The sequence below is a fragment of the Pongo abelii genome, chromosome 20 (genome assembly GCF_028885655.2).
Source record: "Pongo abelii isolate AG06213 chromosome 20, NHGRI_mPonAbe1-v2.0_pri, whole genome shotgun sequence".
In the NCBI taxonomy this organism is placed as follows: Eukaryota; Metazoa; Chordata; class Mammalia; order Primates; family Hominidae; genus Pongo; species Pongo abelii.
In genome coordinates this window covers 48,168,907-48,188,357 of record NC_072005.2, presented here as the reverse complement: position 1 = coordinate 48,188,357, position 19,451 = coordinate 48,168,907, and the positions used below count along the sequence as shown (strand labels likewise).

Below are 19,451 nucleotides of genomic sequence, written 5' to 3'. Positions count from 1 at the left end.
GGCGCCCGCCACTGCGCCCGACTAATTTTTTGTATTTTTAGTAGAGACGGGGTTTCACTGTGTTAGCCAGGATGGTCTCGATCTCCTGACCTCGTGATCTGCACGCCTTGGCCTCCCAGAGTGCTGGGATTACAGGCGTGAGCCACTGCGCCCGGCCTATTTATTTATTTTTAATTAAATTTATTTTGTTTGAGACGGAGTCTTGCTCTGTCACCCAGGCTGGAGTGCAGTGGTGTGATCTCGGCTCACTGCAACCTGTGCCTCCTGGGTTCAAGCGATTCTCCTGCCTTAGCTTCCTAAGTAGCTGGGATTACAGGCGCATGCCACCACGCCTGGTTAATTTTTGTATTTTTAGTAGACACGGGGATTCACCATTTTGGTCAGGCTGGTCTTGAACTCCTGACCTCGTGACCCGCCCACCTCGGCCTCTCAAAGTGCTGGGATTACAGGCATGAGCCACTGTGCCCAGCCTAATTTTATTTATTTTTATTATTATTTTTTTCAGACAGGGTCTCTGTCGTGGAGTACAGTGGCAGCATCATAGCTCACTGCAGCCTTGAATGCCTGGGCTCAAGCGATCTTCCTGCCTCAGCCTCCTGAGTAGCTGGGACCACAGGCATGCACCACCATGCCCTGCTAATTTTTTTTTTTTTTTTGTAAAGATGGAGTCTCACTATGTTGTCCAGGCTGGTCTCCAATTTCTAGCCTCAAGTCATCCTTCCATCTTGGCCTCCCAAAGTGCTGGGATTATAAGCATAAGCCACTGCATCTAGCCTTTAATGTAATCCTAAAAGACAATTCATCCTTCCATGTTGGGTGGACCCGGAGTTGAGGGAGGTTTGACAAAGCAGTTTATATTGTGCACATTGGGTAGATGCTGAATCTGGGGGAAATTTACACTCAAGAGAGTGCACACTGCGTTTGTAGGTAGCCCCATGGGGAGTGGTTCATGGTATCACAAAAGGGGTTCACAGCAGTCACAGAAAGTTCTCCATGCATGGAGATGTGCCCTGTCTGTGTTAACTTTGTCGTCGATACGAAAGAGATTACACTGTCTGTGGGGAGGCTCATAAGGGACAGAGGTTCACATTGCCCATGGGAGCTTACATTAGTTTGGGGGAGGTTTTTATTGATTAGGGTAGGGTTTCGTGTTCCACAGTCTGTTTGCATCAGGAGTGAGGGAGAATTAGACTTTTAGCAGAGAGATGTGTACTCTGCATGAGGGAACTCACTTGGCCTAGGGAGCCTGCTGCAGTGAAAGGAGGTCTCAACTGTCAGTTCAGGATGTTCTCTGCCTGTGGTGAATTTATTATAATGTTCATGTAGGGATCCCCCCTGCTTACAAGAGTTATACCATGTTGGGATGCCAAGAAGGCAGATCACTTGAGGTCAGGAGTTCAAGACCAGCCTGGCCAACATGGTGAAACCCCATCTCTACTAAAAATACAAAAATTCGGCTGGGTGTGATGGCTCACGCCTGTACTCCCAGCACTTTGGGAGGCCGAGGTGGGTGGATCACCTGAGATCAGGAGTTTGAGACCAGCCTGGCCAATATGGTAAAACCCTGTCTCTACTAAAAATACCACGAAAATTAGCCAGGCATGGTGACGGGTGCCTGTAATCCCAGCTACTCGGGAGGCAGAGGCAAGAGAATTGCTTGAGCCCAGGAGACAGAGGTGGCAGTGAGCTGAGATTGCGCCATTGCACTCCAGCCTGAGCAACAGAACAAGACTGTGTCTCCAAAAAATAAAAGTACAAGCCAGGCACGGTGGCTCATGCCTGTAATCCCAGCACTTTGGGAGGCCAAGGCGGGCGGATCACCAGGTTAGGAGATCGAGACCATCCTGGCTAACACAGTGAAACCCTGTCTCTATTAAAAATACAAAAAATTAGCCGAGTGTGCTGGCACACGCCTGTAGTGGGCAACAGAGTGAGACTCCGTCTCAAAAAAAAGAAGAAATGGCCGGGCGCGGTGGCTCACGCCTGTAATCCTAGCACTTCGGGAGGCCAAGGCAGGCGAATCACCTGAGGTCAGGAGTTTGAGACCAGCCTGGCCAACATGGAGAAACCCCATCTCTACTAAAAATACAAAAATTAGCCGGGTGTGGTGGCAAGCGCCTATAATCCCAGCTACTTAGGAGGCTGAGGCGGGAGAATCGCTTGAACCTGGAAGGTGGTGGTTGCAGTGAGCCAAGATCGTGTGACAGAGCGAGACTCTGCCTCACGATCTCAAAAAAAAAAAAAAAAAGAAATTATACTGCTTCAATAACACTCACAAGTAGATTGTGTGGGGCAAAAATTGGTTTTTTGTTTGTTTGTTTGTTTTGAGACAGTCTTGCTCTGTTGGCCAGAGCTAGAGTGCTGTGGTAATATCTCACCTCACTGCAGCCTCCACCTCCCGGGTTTAAGCGATTCTCATGCCTCAGCTTCCCAAGTAGTTGAGATTACAGGTGCACATCACCACACCTGGCTAATTTTTTTGTATTTTTAGTAGAGACAGGGTTTCACCATGTTGGCGAGGCTGGTCTCGAACTCCTGACCTTAAGTGATCCAGTCACCTCAGCCTCCCAAAGTGCTGGGATTACAGGCATGAGCCACTGTGCGTGACCCACAAATTATTTATATGCTATCTCCCCATCTATATGAGAGACTCACAATGCATTTGAGGGTCTCACTTTCTACATTGGGGCTCACACTGTGCGTGGGGGTTTATTAGTTATGGACATTGCACCATTTGTATGGGTTCATATTTTTTGTGGGTTGGACCAGGTGAACGTGCACTCAGTTCACTTACTTCAGCAAATACATATTATCAGCCTATTCTTTTTTTTTTTTTTTTGAGACAGAGTCTCGCTCTGTTGCCCAGACTGGAGTGCAGTGGCGTGATCTCAGTCCACTGCAACGTCTGTCTCCTGGGATCAATCAATTCTCCTCCCTTAGCCTCCCAAGTAGCTGGGACTACAGGTGCATGCCACCATGCCCAGCTAATTTTTTTGTATTTTTACTAGAGATGGGGTTTCACTGTGTTAGCCAGGATGGTCTCCATCTTGGGACCTCATGATCCGCCCACCTCGGCCTCCCAAAGTGCTGAGATTATAGACATGAGCCATCGTGCCCAGCCAATATTACAAACCTATTCTATGACACTCACTGGTCTAGGCGCTGGTGACAAGGCAGTGAAAAATATAGACTGAAACCAGTTCGGCTCAGAGGCTCAGGTCTGTAATTCCAACACTTTGGGAGGCCAAGGCAGGTGGATCACTTGAGGTCAGGAGTTTGAGACCACGCTGACCTGTAACCCCAGCTACTCAGGAGGCTGAGGCAGGAGAATTGCTTGAACCCGGGAGGCAGAGGTTGCAGTGAACCGAGATTGCGTCACTGCACTCCAGCCTGGGCAACACACAAGAACGAAACTCTGTCTCAGAAAAATATAAATAAATAAATAAATAAATAAATAAATAAAATAAGCTGGATACAATGCCTCCCGCTTGTAATCCCAGCACTTTGGGAGGCTAAGATGGGAGGATCACTTGAGTCCAGGAGTTTGAGACCAGCCTGAGCAACATAGTGAAACCCCATCTCAGCAAAAAAATACAAAAAAAAATTAGCCAGCAGTGGCCGGGCATGGTGACTCACGCCTGTAATCCCAGCACTTTGGGAGGCCGAGGCGGGCGGATCACAAGGTCAGGAGTTTGAGACCAGCCTGGCCAATATAGTGGAACCCCGTCTCTACTAAAATTACAAAAATTAGTCGGGCGTGGTGGTGGGTGCCTGTAGTCCTAGCTACTCAGGAGGCTGAGGCAGGAGAATCCCTTGAACCCGGGAGGCAGAGGTTGCAGCGAGCTGATATCGCGCCATTGCACTCCAGCCTGGCGACAGAGCAAGACTCCGTCTAAAAAAAAAAAAAAAAAATTAGCCAGGAGTGGTGGCATGTGACTTGGTCCCACTTACTTGGGAGGCCGAGGTAGGAGGATGGCTTGAGCCTGGCAGGAGAAGGTTGCAATGAGCCGAGATGGCGTCACTGCACTCCACCTTGGACGACAGAGCCAAACCCTATCTCAAAAAAAGAAAGAAAAAAGTAGCTGATTCTAGAATAGTCAAAGGTAGAGCTGGTGGAAATTCCCTTCAGATTGGATATCGGATGAGAGAAAGGGGGCAAGGATGACTCCAAGGTATTCAGCCTGAACAGCCAGCAAAATGGAATTGCAATTTCCTGAGATGGGGAAACTTGTGGGGGCAGCAGTTTGGGGGAGTTCAGGAAGACCATTTTTGATTTGGCAAGCTTGAGAAATCCAAATAGACACACTGGTGAGGTAGTTGGATGTGCCAGATTGGAGTTCAGGGGAGAGTCGAGATCGAGATGGAAATGTGGGCGGAGGCTGGGCGCGGTGGTTCACAGCTGTAATACCAACACTATTGGGAGGCTGAGGTGAGAGCATCACTTGAGCCCAGGAGTTCAAGACCAGTCTGGCCAACATAGTAAGATACCCATTTCTCCAAAAAGATACAAAAATTAGCCAGGTGTGGTGGTGCACAGCTGTAGTCTCAGCTGCTCAGGAGGCTGAGGTGGGAGGATCACCTGAGCCTAAGGGTGTCAAGGCTGCTGTGAGCTGTGATCGCACCACTGCACTCTAGCCGGACAACAGAGTGAGACCCTGTCAAGAAGGAAAAAGAGGAAAGAGAGAAAGAGAGAGAGATCACAGACGAGAGAGAGAGGGAGGGAGAGAGAAGGAGAAGAGAGAGATAAACAAACCAATAAATAAATAAATAACTGTGAGTGTAATCAGCATAGAGATGGCATATCCACCATGGGACTGGTGGAGGTTATCAAGGGAACGAGTCTAGACAGGAGAAAAGAGGGATCTGAGCCCTGGTGCCTTCAGCATCTTCGGTCAGGGAGATGAGAAAGAGTGATACTCTAAGGGGGTGACATCCTGTTTAGAGGTGGTCACACTGTTTATGGTGGCTATACCATATGAGATGAGTCGTACTATTCATTTTATAAATTTTTGTTTTGTTTTGATAGAGAACACTGCAACAGGGTTTTGCAGAGGGGGAGAGATTGGACTCAATCCCCCGCATCACACTATTTTTTTTTCTTAAGAAACAGGGTTAGGCCGGGCGCAGTGGCTCACGCCTGTAATCCCAGCACTTTCGGAGGCCGAGGCGGGCGGATCATGAGGTCAGGAGATCGAGACCATCCTGGCTAACATGGTGAAACCCTGTCTCTACTAAAAATACAAAAAATTAGCCGGGTGTTGTGGCAGGCCCCTGTAGTCCCAGCTACTTGGGAGGCTGAGGCAGGAGAATGGTGTGAACCCAGGAGGCAGAGTTGCAGTGAGCTGAGATTGTGCCACTGCACTCCAGCCTGGGCGACATAGTGAGACTCCGTCTCAAAAAAAAAAAAAAAAAAAAAGAAACAGGGTTTTGGCCGGGCTTGGTGGCTCATGCCTGTAATCCCAGCACTTTCGAGGTGGGCGGAGGATCACGAGGTCAGGAGTTCAAGACCAGCCTGTCCAACTTGGTGAAACCCCATCTCTACTAAAAATACAAAAATTAGCCGGGCGTGGTGGCAGGCACTTGTAATCCCAGCTACTCGGGAGGCTGAGGCAGAAGAATAGCTTGAACCCGGGAGGCGGTGGTTGCAGTGAGCCAAGATTGTGCCACTGCACTCCAGCCTGGGCAATAGAGCAGGACTCTGTCTCTGGGGGGAAAAAAACAGGGTTTTCAGCCGGGCGTGGTGGCGGGTACTTGTAATCCCAGCTACTTGGGAGGCTGAGGCAGCAGAATTGCTTGAACCCAAGAGGTGGAGGTGGCAGTGAGCTGAGATCATGCCACCGCACTCCAGCCTGGGCGACAAGAGCGAAATTCCACCTCAAAAAAAAAAAAAAATAATAATAATAAATAAAAAAGCTGGGTGTGGTGGCTCAGGCCTATAATTTCAGCACTTCAGGAGGCCAAAGAAGGTGGTTACCTGAGGTCAGGAGTTTGAGACCCAGTCTGGCAACATGGTGAAACCCTGCCTCTACTAAAAATGCAAAAACAAATTAGCCGGGCGTGGTGGCATGCGCCTGTAATCCTAGCAACTCGGGAGTCTGAGGCAAGAGAATCACTTGAACCCAATCTCAGCTCACTGCAACATCTGCCTCCTGGGTTCAAGCAATTCTCCTGCCTCAGCCTTCCGAGTAGCTAGGGTTACAGGCACCCGACACCACATCCAGCTAATTTTTGTAGTTTTAGTAGAGACGGGGTTTCACCATGTTGGCCAGGCTGGACTTGAACTCCTGACCTCAGGTGATCCACCCACCCACCTCAGCCTCCCAAAGTGCTGGGATTACGGGCATGAGCCACCACATCTGGCCAATATTTCACCATCTCTACCATCTCCGGGGGTGGGTATCAGTGTTGATAAAGCAATTGGAGTCACATAGGCCACTGAAAGGTTACAATATCCATGGACGCGGTTGCACAAACCACCAAACTTAAGAGGCCCAGGCGACATTTTCACAAGGGACTTTCACTCTCTGCGGATCGTTCAGATTCTCCCATGAGGCATGCCGATCATCCGTGATTGTGTTTCATAGAAACAGTGAGTTTGAGCCATCCATCTGGGTCAGAGTGGGATTATGACATTAATACACAATTTCACACTGTCAGTGCTGTATGCTTTATTTGTTTTAATTTTATTTTTAAGAGAAAAGGTCCCTTAACACCTAGGTGATGGGTTGATAGGTGCAGTAAACCACCATGATGCACATTTACCTATATAACAAACCTGCATGTCCTGCACATATATCCCAGAACTTAAAATAAAAATTAAAAAAAAAAAGAAGAAGAAAAAGAAAACATAAGCCTGGGCTGCCCTTTGGACACCACGGACACAGATCTGCCAATAAGAACCATCCTCCCGGCCAGGCTTGGTGGCTCATGCCTGTAATCCCAGCTGTTTGGGAGGCCGAGGTGGGCGGATCACCTGAGGTCAGAAGTTCCAGACCAGCCTGACCAACATGGAGAAACCCCGTCTCTACTAAAAACACAAAATTAGCCGGGCGTGGTGGCACATGCCTGTAATCCAGGCTACTTGGGAGGCTGAGGCAGAAGAATTGCTTGAACCCAGGAGGGAGACGTTGCAGTGAGCTGAGATCCTGCCACCGCACTCCATCCTGGGCGACACAGGGAGACTACATCTCAAATAAATAAATAAATAAATAAATAAATAAATTTTTTGTAGAGAGAGTCTCACTCTGTTGCCCAGGCTGGTCTCAAACTCCTGGCCTCATGAAATTCTCCTGCTTCGGCCTCCCAAAGTGCTGGGATTACATGTGTCAGACACAAACTGCAGCCAGCCTGTTTATTGCTGTTTACTCTAACTGTCGTTACAGTTGGAGTCTGTAGGGTAGAGTGCTCTTGTTATCCATGGGGCATAGAGTTCACTCTGCTAATAATTATTAACAATATTTATTGCATACTTACTTCGCATCTCTGATTTTTCTTTTTTTCTTTTTTTAAGACGGAGTATCGCCCTGTCTCTCAGGCTGGAGTGCAATGGCATGATCTCGGCTCACTGCAACCTCTGCCTCCCGGGTTCAAATGATTCTCTTGCCTTAGCCTCCTGAGTAGCTGGGATTACAGGCGCCAGCCACTATGCCCAGCTAATTTTTGTATTTTTAATAGAGACGGGGTTTCACCATGTTGGCCAGGCTGGTCTGGAACTCCTGACCTCAGGTGATCCACCTGCCTCGGCTTCCCAAAGTGCTGGGATTACAGGTGTGAGCCACCTTGCCTGGCCACATCTCTGATGTTTCACAGTAACTTGATCATGTAGGATCTATTAACACCTCCATTTTGCAGATGAGGAAAATTGAGGCTCAAAGAGGTGAACTTGGCCAGGTGCGGTGGCTCACGCCTGTAATCCCAGCACTTTGGGAGGCCAAGGCGGGCGGATCACGAGGTCAGGAGATCGAGACCATTCTGGCTAACACGGTGAAACCCTGTCTCTACTAAAAATACAAAAAATTAGCTGGGCGCGATGGTGGGTGCCTGTAGTCCCAGCTACTCGGGAGGCTGAGGCAGTAGAACGGCGTGAACCCGGGAGGCGGAGCTTGCAGTGAGCTGAGATAGCGCCACTGCAGTCTGGCCTGGGCGAAAGAGCGAGACTCCATCTCAAAAAAAAAAAAAAGAGGTGAACTTGGCTAGGCAGGGTGACTCACACCTGTAATTCCAGCACTCTGGGAGGCCAAGGTGGGCGGATTGTTTCAGCCCAGGAGTTGGAGACTATCCTGGTCAACACAGAGAGACCCCCAACTCCACAAAAAATAAAAAAAAATTAGCTGGGTTGGCTGGGCATGGTGGCTCACGCCTGTAAGCCCAGCACTTTGGGATGCTGAGGCGGGTGGATCATCTGAGGTCAGGAGTTCAAAACCAGCCTGACCAACATGGAAAAACCCCGTCTCCACTAAAAATACAAATTAGCTGGGCGTGGTGGCGCATGCCTGTAATCCTAGCTACTCGGGAGGCTGAGGCAGGAGAATCGCTTGAACCCAGGAGACGGAGGTTGCGATGTGCCAAGATGGTGTCATTGCACTCCAGCCTGGGCAAGGAGAGCAAAACGGCGTCTCAAAAAAAAAAAAAAAGAAATAGCTGGGCATGGTGGTGTGGGCGCTTGTAATTCCAGCTACTCAGGAGGCTGAGACAGGAAAATCGCTTGAACCAGGGAGGCAGAGGTTGCAGTGAGCCAAGATCGTGCCATTGCACTTACAGCCTGGGTGACGAGCAAAATTCCATCTCAAAAAAAAAAAAAAAAAGTAACTGGGCATGGTGGCATGTGTCTGTAGTCCCAGCTACTCAGGAGGCTGAAGTGGGAGAATTGCTTGAGGCAGGGAAGTCGAGGCTGTAGTGAGCCATTATTGTGCCACTGCAATCCAGGCTGGGGAACACAGTGAGACCCCCATCTCAAAAAAAAAAAAAAAAAGAGGTGAACTGAGTTCACTTGCCTAGTCAGAGACAAGAAGTAGCAAAGGTTGGGTGTAACGGCCAGGTGTGGTGGCTCACACCTGTAATCCCAGCACTTTGGGAGGCCGAGACGGGCGGAGCACGAGGTCAGAAGATTGAGACCATCCTGGCTAACACGGTGAAACCCTGTCTCTACTAAAAATACAAAAGATTAGCCGGGCGTGGCAGCGGGTGCCTGTAGTCCCAGCTACTCAGGAGGCTAAGGCAGGAGAATGGGGTGAACTCGGGAGGCGGAGCTTGCAGTGAGCCGAGATCGGGCCACTGCACTCCACCCTGGGCGACAGAGTGAGACTCCGTCTCAAAAAAAAAAAAAAAGGTTGGGTGTAACTCAGATCTCTGTCTTGCTGGTGGGAGGGTAGGGGTCACTGGGTTTGTTACTGATGTGTTATCTTTCTGTTTGTTTGTTTTGAAACTGAGTTTCACTCTTGTTGCCCAGGCTGGAGTGCAATGGCGCGATCTTGGCTCACCGCAACCACCCCCCTCCCGGGTTCAAGCGATTCTACCTTAACCTCCCGAGCAGCTGGGATTACAGACATGCGCCACCAAGCCCAGCTAATTTTTTGTATTTTTAGTAGAGACGGGGTTTCTCCATGTTGGTCAGGCTGGTCTCGAACTACCGACCTCAGGTGATCCACCCGCCTCGGCCTCCCAAAGTGCTGGGATTGCAGGCGTGAGCCACCGCGCCTGGCCTTTTTATTTATTTGTTTTTAGACGGAGTTTTGCTGTTACCCAGGGTGGAGTGCAGCGGAGCGATCTCGGCTCACTACAACCTCCGCCTCCTGGGTTCAAGCGATCCTCCTGGGTTCAAGCGATTCTCCTGCCTCAGCCTCCTGAGTAGCCGGGATTACAGGCACGCCACCACGCCTGGCAAATTTCTGTATTTTTAGTAGAGATGGGGTTTCACCATGTTGGCCAGGCTGGTCTGGAACTTCTGACCTGAAGTGATCTCCCCTCTGGGCTCCCAAAGTGCTAGGTTTAGAGGCGTGCGTCACTGCGCCAGGCTCTGATGTAGTATCTTTGAAAATCTGCATTTTTTTTTTTTGGAGGGGGTAGTAAAAGAGGTAATAAAGCATAATGGTAAATGGTACATGTGGTGGTTTGGAATTGGTGAGATCTGGGTTCGAATCTTAGTTCCAATACTTCCTGGCTGTAAGATTTAGTGGACTGATTGTCCCTCAGAGAGCATCACTTTCTTTATCTGCAAATGGGAATAACAGCAGTAATTCCACTCGTTGGGATTTTGTGAGGATTAAATGAGAAGATGCCCCTGACAATGCTTGGCCCGGTGCCTGGCACATCATGAACACTCGGAATTCGGGAGCTGTTATTCGAACAATGATGATGATTATTATTGCTGGACCACACCGCTCCCAGAGGGTTACAATATCCGTGGGGGAGCTGTACTGTCCGTAGACAAGGTTACATAATTCCCGGGGGTTGTGGGGGAAAGCTTCCCTAGAGCCCTTGGTCTCCCCAAGGAGGAGGCATGAGACTTTTTTTTTTTGAGGCACTGGTGAGGAGCCTGTCTAAGGCGGACTAGGTACCCCGCAAGCGAGGAGGCTGGGATTGAAGCCCTGGGTACCGGGAGCCTGAGCTCCGCAGGCCTTCCCTATCTGTGACTTTTCTGTCTCCCCGCCCATCTTCTGGATTCGTCCCCCACCCAGCCCCCCCAACTCCCGCCCGCCACCCATACGCCCCTCCTTTGGAACCTCAGAGTCTTTTTTGAGACCCTGTTTCCAGGCTATGCCTGTGAATATTGCTTCTATTTGGCCTCTACCCTGCTGCCGGCTCCTGGGCTCCATCAGATCTGCGCTGTGATTTCCTGTTTCCCAGAGCCTCAGGCTTCATCCTTCCCTCCCGGCTGAGGCAGCGAACGCAGACTTAACACTTCTCTACGCTCTGGCTTTCGATCTTAAGCCCTGTCTTCCTCTCTCCTGGCGACCCTCAGTGCCCCTTGGGAGCACATTTGTTCAGACTTTGGTCGCCCCCTCGTATCCTGGCCCCGCCTCCGGAACCCCCGGTCCTAGTAGTGGAGGTGGGGGGACCTCCGGCGCCAGCCCTATCCCCGGGACAGCTGCAGCCTGGGGACGGTGATGGTGGGGGCTTCCAAATGCATTCTCTCTGGTCACTTCCTCCCCAGCTGGACTGGGGCTATCAGGAAAGCCAAGACCCCATCCCCATAGGAGCGGAGGGCACAGCCGCCTCCCCATTTCCGATGCTGGGAAATGCATCCCACCCATTCCACCCCACCCCTGGACAGCTGCCCCCATTCAGGCTCAGGGTTGGGGGGTTGGGTAAAACCAAGCTGGGAAATGCTGTGGTCTTCATCATCTAAGGTCCTGACCCCGCCCCTCTGCAGAGAAGATTCTGCCCCCTCCCCACAAAAGTTTCTGACCCCCGCTTCCTCGGAAGGGCCCCCCGTTTTCCCATACAGGCTCCCAAAAGAAACTCTGGAGCCCGCAGTGGGCAGGAGAGGAGGAGGGGCAGCAGGTAGCGAGTGCCGACGACTTAAGTTAGCTGCAGACTCGGAGCCTCTGACTAGGGTCATGACCCGCGGGACCCCATCCCACCCCAACCCCCTCCTTCCTCCCTCCCCCGCCGCGCGGCCCCTTTAAGCCCAGAGCCGGCCGGTCCTCAGTGGCTGCGCGCCGACGAGCGTGTGTGTGTGAGTGCGCGGGGAGGGGGCGGGCGCAGTGTCTCCATGGCGACGCGGCGGTGACGTCGCCGGCCGGGGGGCGTGGGCGTCCCGGCCCCGGAGTGCGATATTAACCCGGGAGGCGGCGGCGGGGAGGGGAGAGGCTCTGAGAGGCGAGGCCGGGTGAGGCGGCGAGGGCGGCCCGACGGGCGCGGGACGGGACGGGGCAGCGCGGGCGCCGGGAGCCGCGGCCCGGAGTCGGGGCGCTTCGCCCCGGGCCCCCCAGCATGAAGACCCCGGCGGACACAGGTGGGGGCGGGGGCAGCACGTGTGGGGGAGACTTGTTGCCCCGGGAAACCGAACGGAGAAACTTTGGGGGGGCTGAAGGGGTCCGAGGGAGCCCGAGTGATCCCCAGTTCTGGGGGACCCCTGAAGCACTGGAGACCTGTTGCTTCTCGTGGCGCGAGCGGGGTTGCTGCCTGGGACCCCCGATTCCTGGCTCCGGGCGGAGTGCTGTGGGTGCTGCGGGTCTTGGTCCTGTATCCCTACCGGGACCCCGCAGGCCGGGCTGTTCCCCACTCCCGGGATCACGGGGGTGGCGGGGTCCTTCCCCTCCGCTCTTGTCACGTTGCACTCTGGGGGCCGGGACGTGTGCGGGGCGGGGGGGCTCGTCCACCGGGCCCGCTATCCCTGGTTCTGCGCTGCGCGGTCCGGCTGGTGACCTTCACGGCGGCGCGTGCCCTGTATCAGGTTAGCGGGGGATACGGGATGGCCTCTAGGAGGAGGGCGTGAGTGGGGAGCCCGGGACTCGGGGTCCTGGCTGCGCCGCCCCTCCCCCGCCCGCCTCTGTCGGCTCCTCGCTCCCCCGCCCTCGCCGAGTCGCAAAGTTCCAAAGCGCAGCCCGAACGTTCGAAAAAGGAACTTTTTGTTTCCGACCTTAGAACGCGCGGCTTTAAGGTGGCTCCGGGGAGACCTGGGTACTCTCCTCCCGCGCCTCCGGGGGCCCGGGGTTGAGGAGGGTGGGGAAGGTCGGGGGAGACGCAGAGGCTCCCCCCTCGCCCCCCCTCCCGGATCCACCTCTTCTCTTTCAGCGGGCCGTCTCTTTCCTCCGCCCCTCTCTTCCCCGCCAACTTGCTCCTCCTTAAGGGGCCAAGGTTCCCCTCCCCCTCGGTCGGCGGGCGGGGGGCAGCGGGATTAACCCCCCTCCCACTCGGACTTTTCCCCCTCCCCTCCCCCGCCGCCCCCGGGCTCGCGCGGGCTGGACTTTGCGCCCGAGCGCGCAGGGGGAGGGGTCCCAGCCGCCCCCTGCCCGTCTACCCCGTCGGAATCCGGCCCGGGGCGGTGACGGGGGAGGGGGAAGGGGGCCGGGCGCCGCTGTTCAAACTTGTTTCCTTCCCCCGGCGGCGGCGGCGGCGGCGGCGGCTTGGGCTCCTGTGTGCGGGTGTGTGCCCCGACCGGCCCACCCACCCCACCCCATCCCCACCCCATTCCCACCCCATTCCCATCCCCATCCCCCTGCTCGGCGGGTGGGGGCGGCTTAATCTTAAAGGGCTCCGAGCTGGGCTCCGGCGCCTGGGGATTGGGACCCTGACCGAGGAGGGGCCCTGGGGGTGGGGCCGGGGTGCGGAGTGCGGTAGGGTCAGTCACGTGCGTCCCACACACTCCCCCGGCTTCCACTCGCTCCCGGGCGGCTGGGCCCTTGGGGCAGCAGGAGTGTACTCTCGCCCAAGGAGGAGGCCGAGGCGCCCAGATAACCTCGCTTCGTCTTCTCTCCCTGCTACCGGCCTTGGCCTGATAGGATCCGCGGGTCGCTTCCCCAACCCTGTCGGGGGGCCGAACAGTGTGTGGGTTCTCCGGCTGGGGGAGGGGAGGGGCGGGAGTCCTGGAATGGCCTCCGATCGGTGCATCTTTCCCGTCTGCCTCCTGGCCTGCCGCTCCGCACCCCTCCATCCAGTCCTCCATCCCGGCCCCTCTCTCTGCCGTGGCTGTTTCCCACTTCCTGTTTTCTTCCCGGCTCTGGCGCCATAGAGGGCCGCCTGGAGTGGGGGCGGTGGTGGGGCCCCCCAGGAGGCCGGCGTGTTCTTCCTCTACCACCACTCCTCCCTTCCGACCCTCATAGTCCCTTAAAAAAAGTTTGGGCCTTCACGTGAGGTTGGGGGGTGCCCAGGAGTTTTGTGCCCCCAGGCTTTGCATAGTCTGTCTGGGAGAATCCCTACCCCGCCTCTGTGCGACCCAGGTGTGCTTATGGGACCTCGCCATTCCAGCCCTTGCTGTCTGTATGCTGCCACTTCTGCACTCTGTCTCGCAGTCTCCTGAACTCCTCTCTCCATGTGCCTGCTCTCTCCCTGCCTCACTGGCTCCCATGTTCCCGAGGTCCCGCACCCCCAAGCTTCCTCCGTGCAGGTCTGGTGTTTCCCTGTTTTAAGCACGTGGACGCATACACAGCACACTCACACATGCTCCCCTTGCCCGTGCCTGGCTCCTGGCTCCAAGGCCTGGGGAACAGAGCCCCATTGAGACACCCTGACGTCACCCCCTCTTCATTCTCCCCCCCAAAGCCCGGAACAGGCCCTCATGTATGCTGTGTCCGATGAGGAAAGCCGCCGTTGGGGTGGGCCTGGGAGTGGGGAAGGGTCCCTGCCAGAAGTGGGAGCCAGGGTCCAGGCCCTGAAGGAGGGGTTGCTCAGGGAAGGGGTTTAACAAGGGGGCCTGGGACAGCTCCCAGAATGCAGCTTGAGGCCTTTCCAGAGCCCCCCCACCTCCTTTCCGAGTTCCCTTTGTGTTGCATGTAGTCTCTCTCACTCCCTCTCTTCTGCAAAGTTTATTTTTAGCCTTCTGCTCCCCCGCTCCCAGGACTGTCGCTGCACACACGTTGCCTGGTTACCGGGACACGGAGGCTGGGGCGGGTGGGCTGGGAAGGGTGGCTTTAATTTTGGGGGGAGGGTGGAAGTCAGTACATCCCCCACCCCCAGATTGATGTCTCAGGGGCTTCAGCCCCCCTTCCAGGTCTAGAGCCAGATTGGGGCTGAGGTGGAAGTAGCATGGAGCTTGGTTCCCTGAGAGGGGCCGGGAGCTTTTTGGAGGGGATGTGAGGGGTCCATGAAGCTGGTGGCTGGGTCATCTGGGTTCCAGAGGACCCTGGGCCTTGCAGGAGACCTTGTGATCTGGATTCTCCAGAAGGGTGAGGATAATGGGGTGAACACCTAGATTCCCAAGAGAGCGATGGGGCTCTGGGGTCTCTGGAAGGGGTTGTCAAAGGCTGTCACTTTTAAATGGAACAGGGGCTGTTGGTGTTGGTCTGTGAACAGCCAGAGGTCATATCCCTGGCACCCTGAGGGGCTGGTGGAAGGCCGGGATATATCTGAATGGGGCAGGGACTCCGGGGTTTATGTGGTACTGAAGCCCAGTCTGGGCAGGAGTTGGGGGCCTGGGTCCCTGTGGGGGACAGTGAGCTCTGGATTTGGAGGGGGTGGTCCCTGTGGGAGCAGGAACTACTGATTCCCTGGGTTCCCAAGGGGAAGGATCCCCTGTTGGATTCCAGACTTGGGTGGAGTCTTTGAGGGTGGATGTGTTGCCCGGAGGCCTTGTTGGTACCTGCTTGAGCTGGGGCCAAGGGAGGCGGATTGACCCCTGCAGCCTGACTGGATTTGGGAGCCGCCCATCTTTAGCCGGCCACCTTGGCCTCCTCTCTCTAGTGGCACCAGGGCCCCTGCCCTGCCTCCCCCCTCCTTCCCTTCCTCCCCTTTCCCTCCTCCCACCCCTCCATTACCGGCTGCCTGGTGCTGAATTATTGATGGCCCCTGATTACCCGGGGGTTTGGGAAATGACAACAACCGCAGCCCCCCCACCCCCTACCCCAGGCTGCCCACCCCCTCCGGAGACCAGCCAGCCCACCACCAACCTCTACCCAAGGTTAATGCTGGGCGTGGGTAGGCAGGTGGGCAGGGAGGGAGCTGAAGATGAGAAGGCAGAAGTGGGAAGAGGGTGACAGCTCCAGGGTGCCTGCTCAAGCTCCAGGCCTGGGCTGGGCCCTCCAGCCAGGTGGGGCTTGGATGCCTGGGTCTGAGGAGGGCAGTGTAGCTCAGAGGGTCCAGGGCTTGGGGGGGCCTCTCAGACAGTCTGGGTTTCACTCTCCAGGGAAGACAGAAGCCTCTGTGTGTGCAAGCGCTGACCTCATCGGCAACCAGTCACCCCACCCCTCCTGGTCCTTTTAAGAAAAAAAAAAAAAAAAAATCTTCTCTCAGGTCTTGGGGTGGGAGTAGGGGCTCTGTTGGGTCTTCGGAGGAGACAGTGCATGTTTCTAAGGAGGACATCCGAGGAGCTGGGGTGGTGCAACTGGCTCTGAATGGGAGTGGGGGTAAGCTGGGGGGCTGCACCCCAACCCGGCTGGCCACGTGTGCCCCTTCCTGCCCCTCCCCCACTGGCAGCCCTGCCCGCCAGCCTGGCTTGGTGCCTGGCCCCCTGGCACTGGCCCCGGGACCCACCGCCGACGGTTTCCTGTTTCTCCCGGTGTCGCCGGAGCAGGCTCCAGCTTCCCCTCCCCCCAGCTCCTGTCTAGCCCCTCACATGCAGACAGACAGACACACACTGTCTTCTCTTAAATCAGATCTTGACTTGGCTGAGGTGAGACAGATTTCCCCATGTTGAAGGCAGGGCAGAGGTGGACCCTGGGATGGGACCCAGAGCCCTGGACTTGGCATCCTGACCCCAGGCCACTCCCTGCCTTCCGTCCCCAGGGTTTGCCTTCCCGGATTGGGCCTACAAGCCAGAGTCGTCCCCTGGCTCGAGGCAGATCCAGCTGTGGCACTTTATCCTGGAGCTGCTGCGGAAGGAGGAGTACCAGGGCGTCATTGCCTGGCAGGGGGACTACGGGGAATTCGTCATCAAAGACCCTGATGAGGTGGCCCGGCTGTGGGGCGTTCGCAAGTGCAAGCCCCAGATGAATTACGACAAGCTGAGCCGGGCCCTGCGGTGAGGACGGGCTGGGGACCCCTGAGCACATGTGGACTGCCCCCACCGGTTGCACAGCCTCTTGCCTATGGGAACAAGCATTGGGTCTGATCCCTGGCTTTGCCAAATCCTAGCTGTGTGACCTTGGGCCACTCCCAGCCCTTCCCTGAGCCCCTTGGTAACACAGACGTATCCTGAGGAGATAATACAGTCACCAGTGGATCCTCTAGTCCTGCCTTAGACGTGAGGAGAGAGCTGGTACCCACCCTCTGGGCACTTGATTTGTCTTTTTGGCCCACGTTCCTCAGTTGGCCTTTGGGAACCACACTTAAGTGCGTGTTAAGGTGTGGAGTCTAGACCTGGATCCCACGTACCTGACCTTCCCAATGGCATTTCTGCACCCACAGCTATTACTATAACAAGCGCATTCTGCACAAGACCAAGGGGAAACGGTTCACCTACAAGTTCAATTTCAACAAACTGGTGCTGGTCAATTACCCTTTCATTGATGTGGGGTTGGCTGGTGAGTACCAGGGATGGTTGGTGTGGAGAGGGTCTACATGCCCCTTCAGGCTAGGCCAGGGGCCTTGACACTGTCTCCCTTCTGCCAGGGGGTGCGGTGCCCCAGAGTGCCCCGCCAGTGCCGTCGGGTGGTAGCCACTTCCGCTTTCCTCCCTCAACGCCCTCCGAGGTGCTGTCCCCCACCGAGGACCCCCGCTCACCACCGGCCTGCTCTTCATCTTCATCTTCCCTCTTCTCGGCTGTGGTGGCCCGCCGCCTGGGCCGAGGCTCAGTCAGTGACTGTAGTGATGGCACATCAGAGCTGGAGGAACCGCTGGGAGAGGATCCCCGGGCCCGACCACCCGGCCCTCCAGATCTGGGTGCCTTCCGAGGGCCCCCGCTGGCCCGCCTGCCCCATGACCCTGGTGTCTTCCGTGTCTATCCCCGGCCTCGGGGTGGCCCTGAACCCCTCAGCCCCTTCCCTGTGTCGCCTCTGGCCGGGCCTGGATCCCTGCTGCCCCCTCAGCTCTCCCCGGCTCTGCCCATGACGCCCACCCACCTGGCCTACACTCCCTCGCCCACGCTGAGCCCAATGTACCCCGGTGGTGGCGGGGGGCCCAGCGGCTCAGGGGGAGGCTCCCACTTCTCCTTCAGCCCTGAGGACATGAAACGGTACCTGCAGGCCCACACCCAAAGCGTCTACAACTACCACCTCAGCCCCCGCGCCTTCCTGCACTACCCCGGGCTGGTGGTGCCCCAGCCCCAGCGCCCTGACAAGTGCCCGCTGCCGCCCATGGCACCTGAGACCCCACCGGTCCCCTCCTCGGCCTCGTCATCCTCCTCTTCTTCTTCCTCCCCATTCAAGTTTAAGCTCCAGCCGCCCCCACTCGGACGCCGGCAGCGGGCAGCTGGGGAGAAGGCCACAGCCGGTGCTGACAAGAGCGGTGGCGGCGCAGGCGGGCTGGCCGAGGGGGCAGGGGCACTAGCCCCACCACCCCCGCCACCACAGATCAAGGTGGAGCCCATCTCGGAAGGCGAGTCGGAGGAGGTGGAGGTGACTGACATCAGTGATGAGGATGAGGAAGACGGGGAGGTGTTCAAGACGCCCCGTGCCCCACCTGCACCCCCCAAGCCTGAGCCCGGCGAGGCACCCGGGGCATCCCAGTGCATGCCCCTCAAGCTACGCTTTAAGCGGCGCTGGAGTGAAGACTGTCGCCTGGAAGGGGGTGGGGGCCCCGCTGGGGGCTTTGAGGATGAGGGCGAGGACAAGAAGGTGCGTGGGGAGGGGCCTGGGGAGGCTGGGGGGCCCCTCACCCCAAGGCGGGTGAGCTCTGACCTCCAGCATGCCACGGCCCAGCTCTCCCTGGAGCATCGAGACTCCTGAGGGCTGTGGGCAGGGGACCTGTGTGCCCCCCACCCCCCATGCTTCTTTTGCTGCCTTAAGCCCCCTGTGCCCTGGAGGTGAGGGCAGCTCTCTTATCTCTTCCCTGCCTCCTCCCTTTTCCCTCCCCACATTTTGTATAAAACTTTAATTTCTTTTTTTTAAATGGTGGGGGTGGGTGGGTGCCCAGGGCTAGGGGCTGTTCCCTGTCTCTGTGGGTTTCTAAGCTCTGGGCAAAGTGGTGGTAGGGGGAGGGAGGGGGAAGTTAAGGGGGCCACCTCCATTCTGGGGAATTTATATTTGAATTGAGGCTTTGGCCTTAACACCCAGGAACTTTTTTATTACAATCGCTTAGGAAGTAAAGCCTTGTCTCCCTCCCTGTTCTCTGCCTCTTGTACCCCTCTGATCCACCCACTCTGCCCCACTCTGCCCCACTCCGCCCCACTCCCAGCCCTCCTCAGCCCCAGCCCTGCCTGCCCTGCCCCTCCAGGGGGCCATGAGTGCCTAGGTTTCTCATACCCCACAAGGGCACAGCAGGGGAGGGAGGGACAATTTTATGATGAACCAAAAATTCCATGTGTTGGGGGGTGGGGGGCGGAGGAGGGTGAGGGGTGCCGCCCATGGGCCACAAATCTCTACAAGTGCCTGCTATCCCTCTCCCACTCCCCACCCCAGCACCGGTCCAACCCCTTCATCCCCAGCTGCTCCTAGGACTGGCCCATGGGCAGGCGGGTGGGGGGATGGGAAGGGGGTACCCTGAAACCAAACTGGAAGCCCCCTCTGCCTCCCAGCTGGGGCCTCTGGGGTGGGGTGGGGGGCTGTGGTCAAGCCTTATTCTGTATTGGGGACTGAGGGTGGGGGGAGTAGAGGGGCCGCTGGAGAATGTATTCAAAACAATAAAACTTTGGACCTTTGGATGCAGTCATCAATGTCATAGGTCCTGGGTGCAGCCCCCTGAGGGCCACAGCTTTT

At 56.1% G+C, this 19,451-nt stretch overlaps 2 protein-coding genes across 4 annotated transcripts in view; one reads left to right on the top strand and one right to left on the bottom strand.

Annotated features, from left to right (window-relative positions):
* Window positions 1–19,451, bottom strand: part of LOC103888610 (CEA cell adhesion molecule 6) — a 913,736-nt gene that overhangs the window by 396,595 nt on the left and 497,690 nt on the right. The gene's annotated exons all lie outside the window — the stretch shown is intronic.
* ERF (ETS2 repressor factor) lies at window positions 11,768–19,400 on the top strand. Of its 3 annotated transcripts, none has more exons than XM_002829292.6 (4): window positions 11,768–11,956; window positions 16,384–16,618; window positions 17,005–17,120; window positions 17,209–19,400. In XM_002829292.6, exons 1-4 carry the CDS (start codon window positions 11,935–11,937, stop codon window positions 18,480–18,482), a joined length of 1,647 nt encoding a protein of 548 aa, XP_002829338.3. In that variant the 5' UTR covers window positions 11,768–11,934; the 3' UTR covers window positions 18,483–19,400. The 3 variants fall into 3 exon arrangements, with proteins under 3 accessions (XP_002829338.3, XP_024092914.2, XP_063575589.1); XM_024237146.3 differs by lacking the exon at window positions 11,768–11,956 and adding an exon at window positions 12,667–13,088; XM_063719519.1 differs by lacking the exon at window positions 11,768–11,956 and adding an exon at window positions 13,215–16,270.

Bases quoted from the DNA above. Each gene is read 5' to 3' on its own strand.
- ERF (XM_002829292.6), top strand. From the start codon at position 11,935: ATGAAGACCCCGGCGGACACAG. The intron at 11,957-16,383 runs GTGGGGGCGGGG...TTCCGTCCCCAG, and splicing joins GAAGACCCCGGCGGACACAG to GGTTTGCCTTCCCGGATTGG. The intron at 16,619-17,004 runs GTGAGGACGGGC...CTGCACCCACAG, and splicing joins AAGCTGAGCCGGGCCCTGCG to CTATTACTATAACAAGCGCA.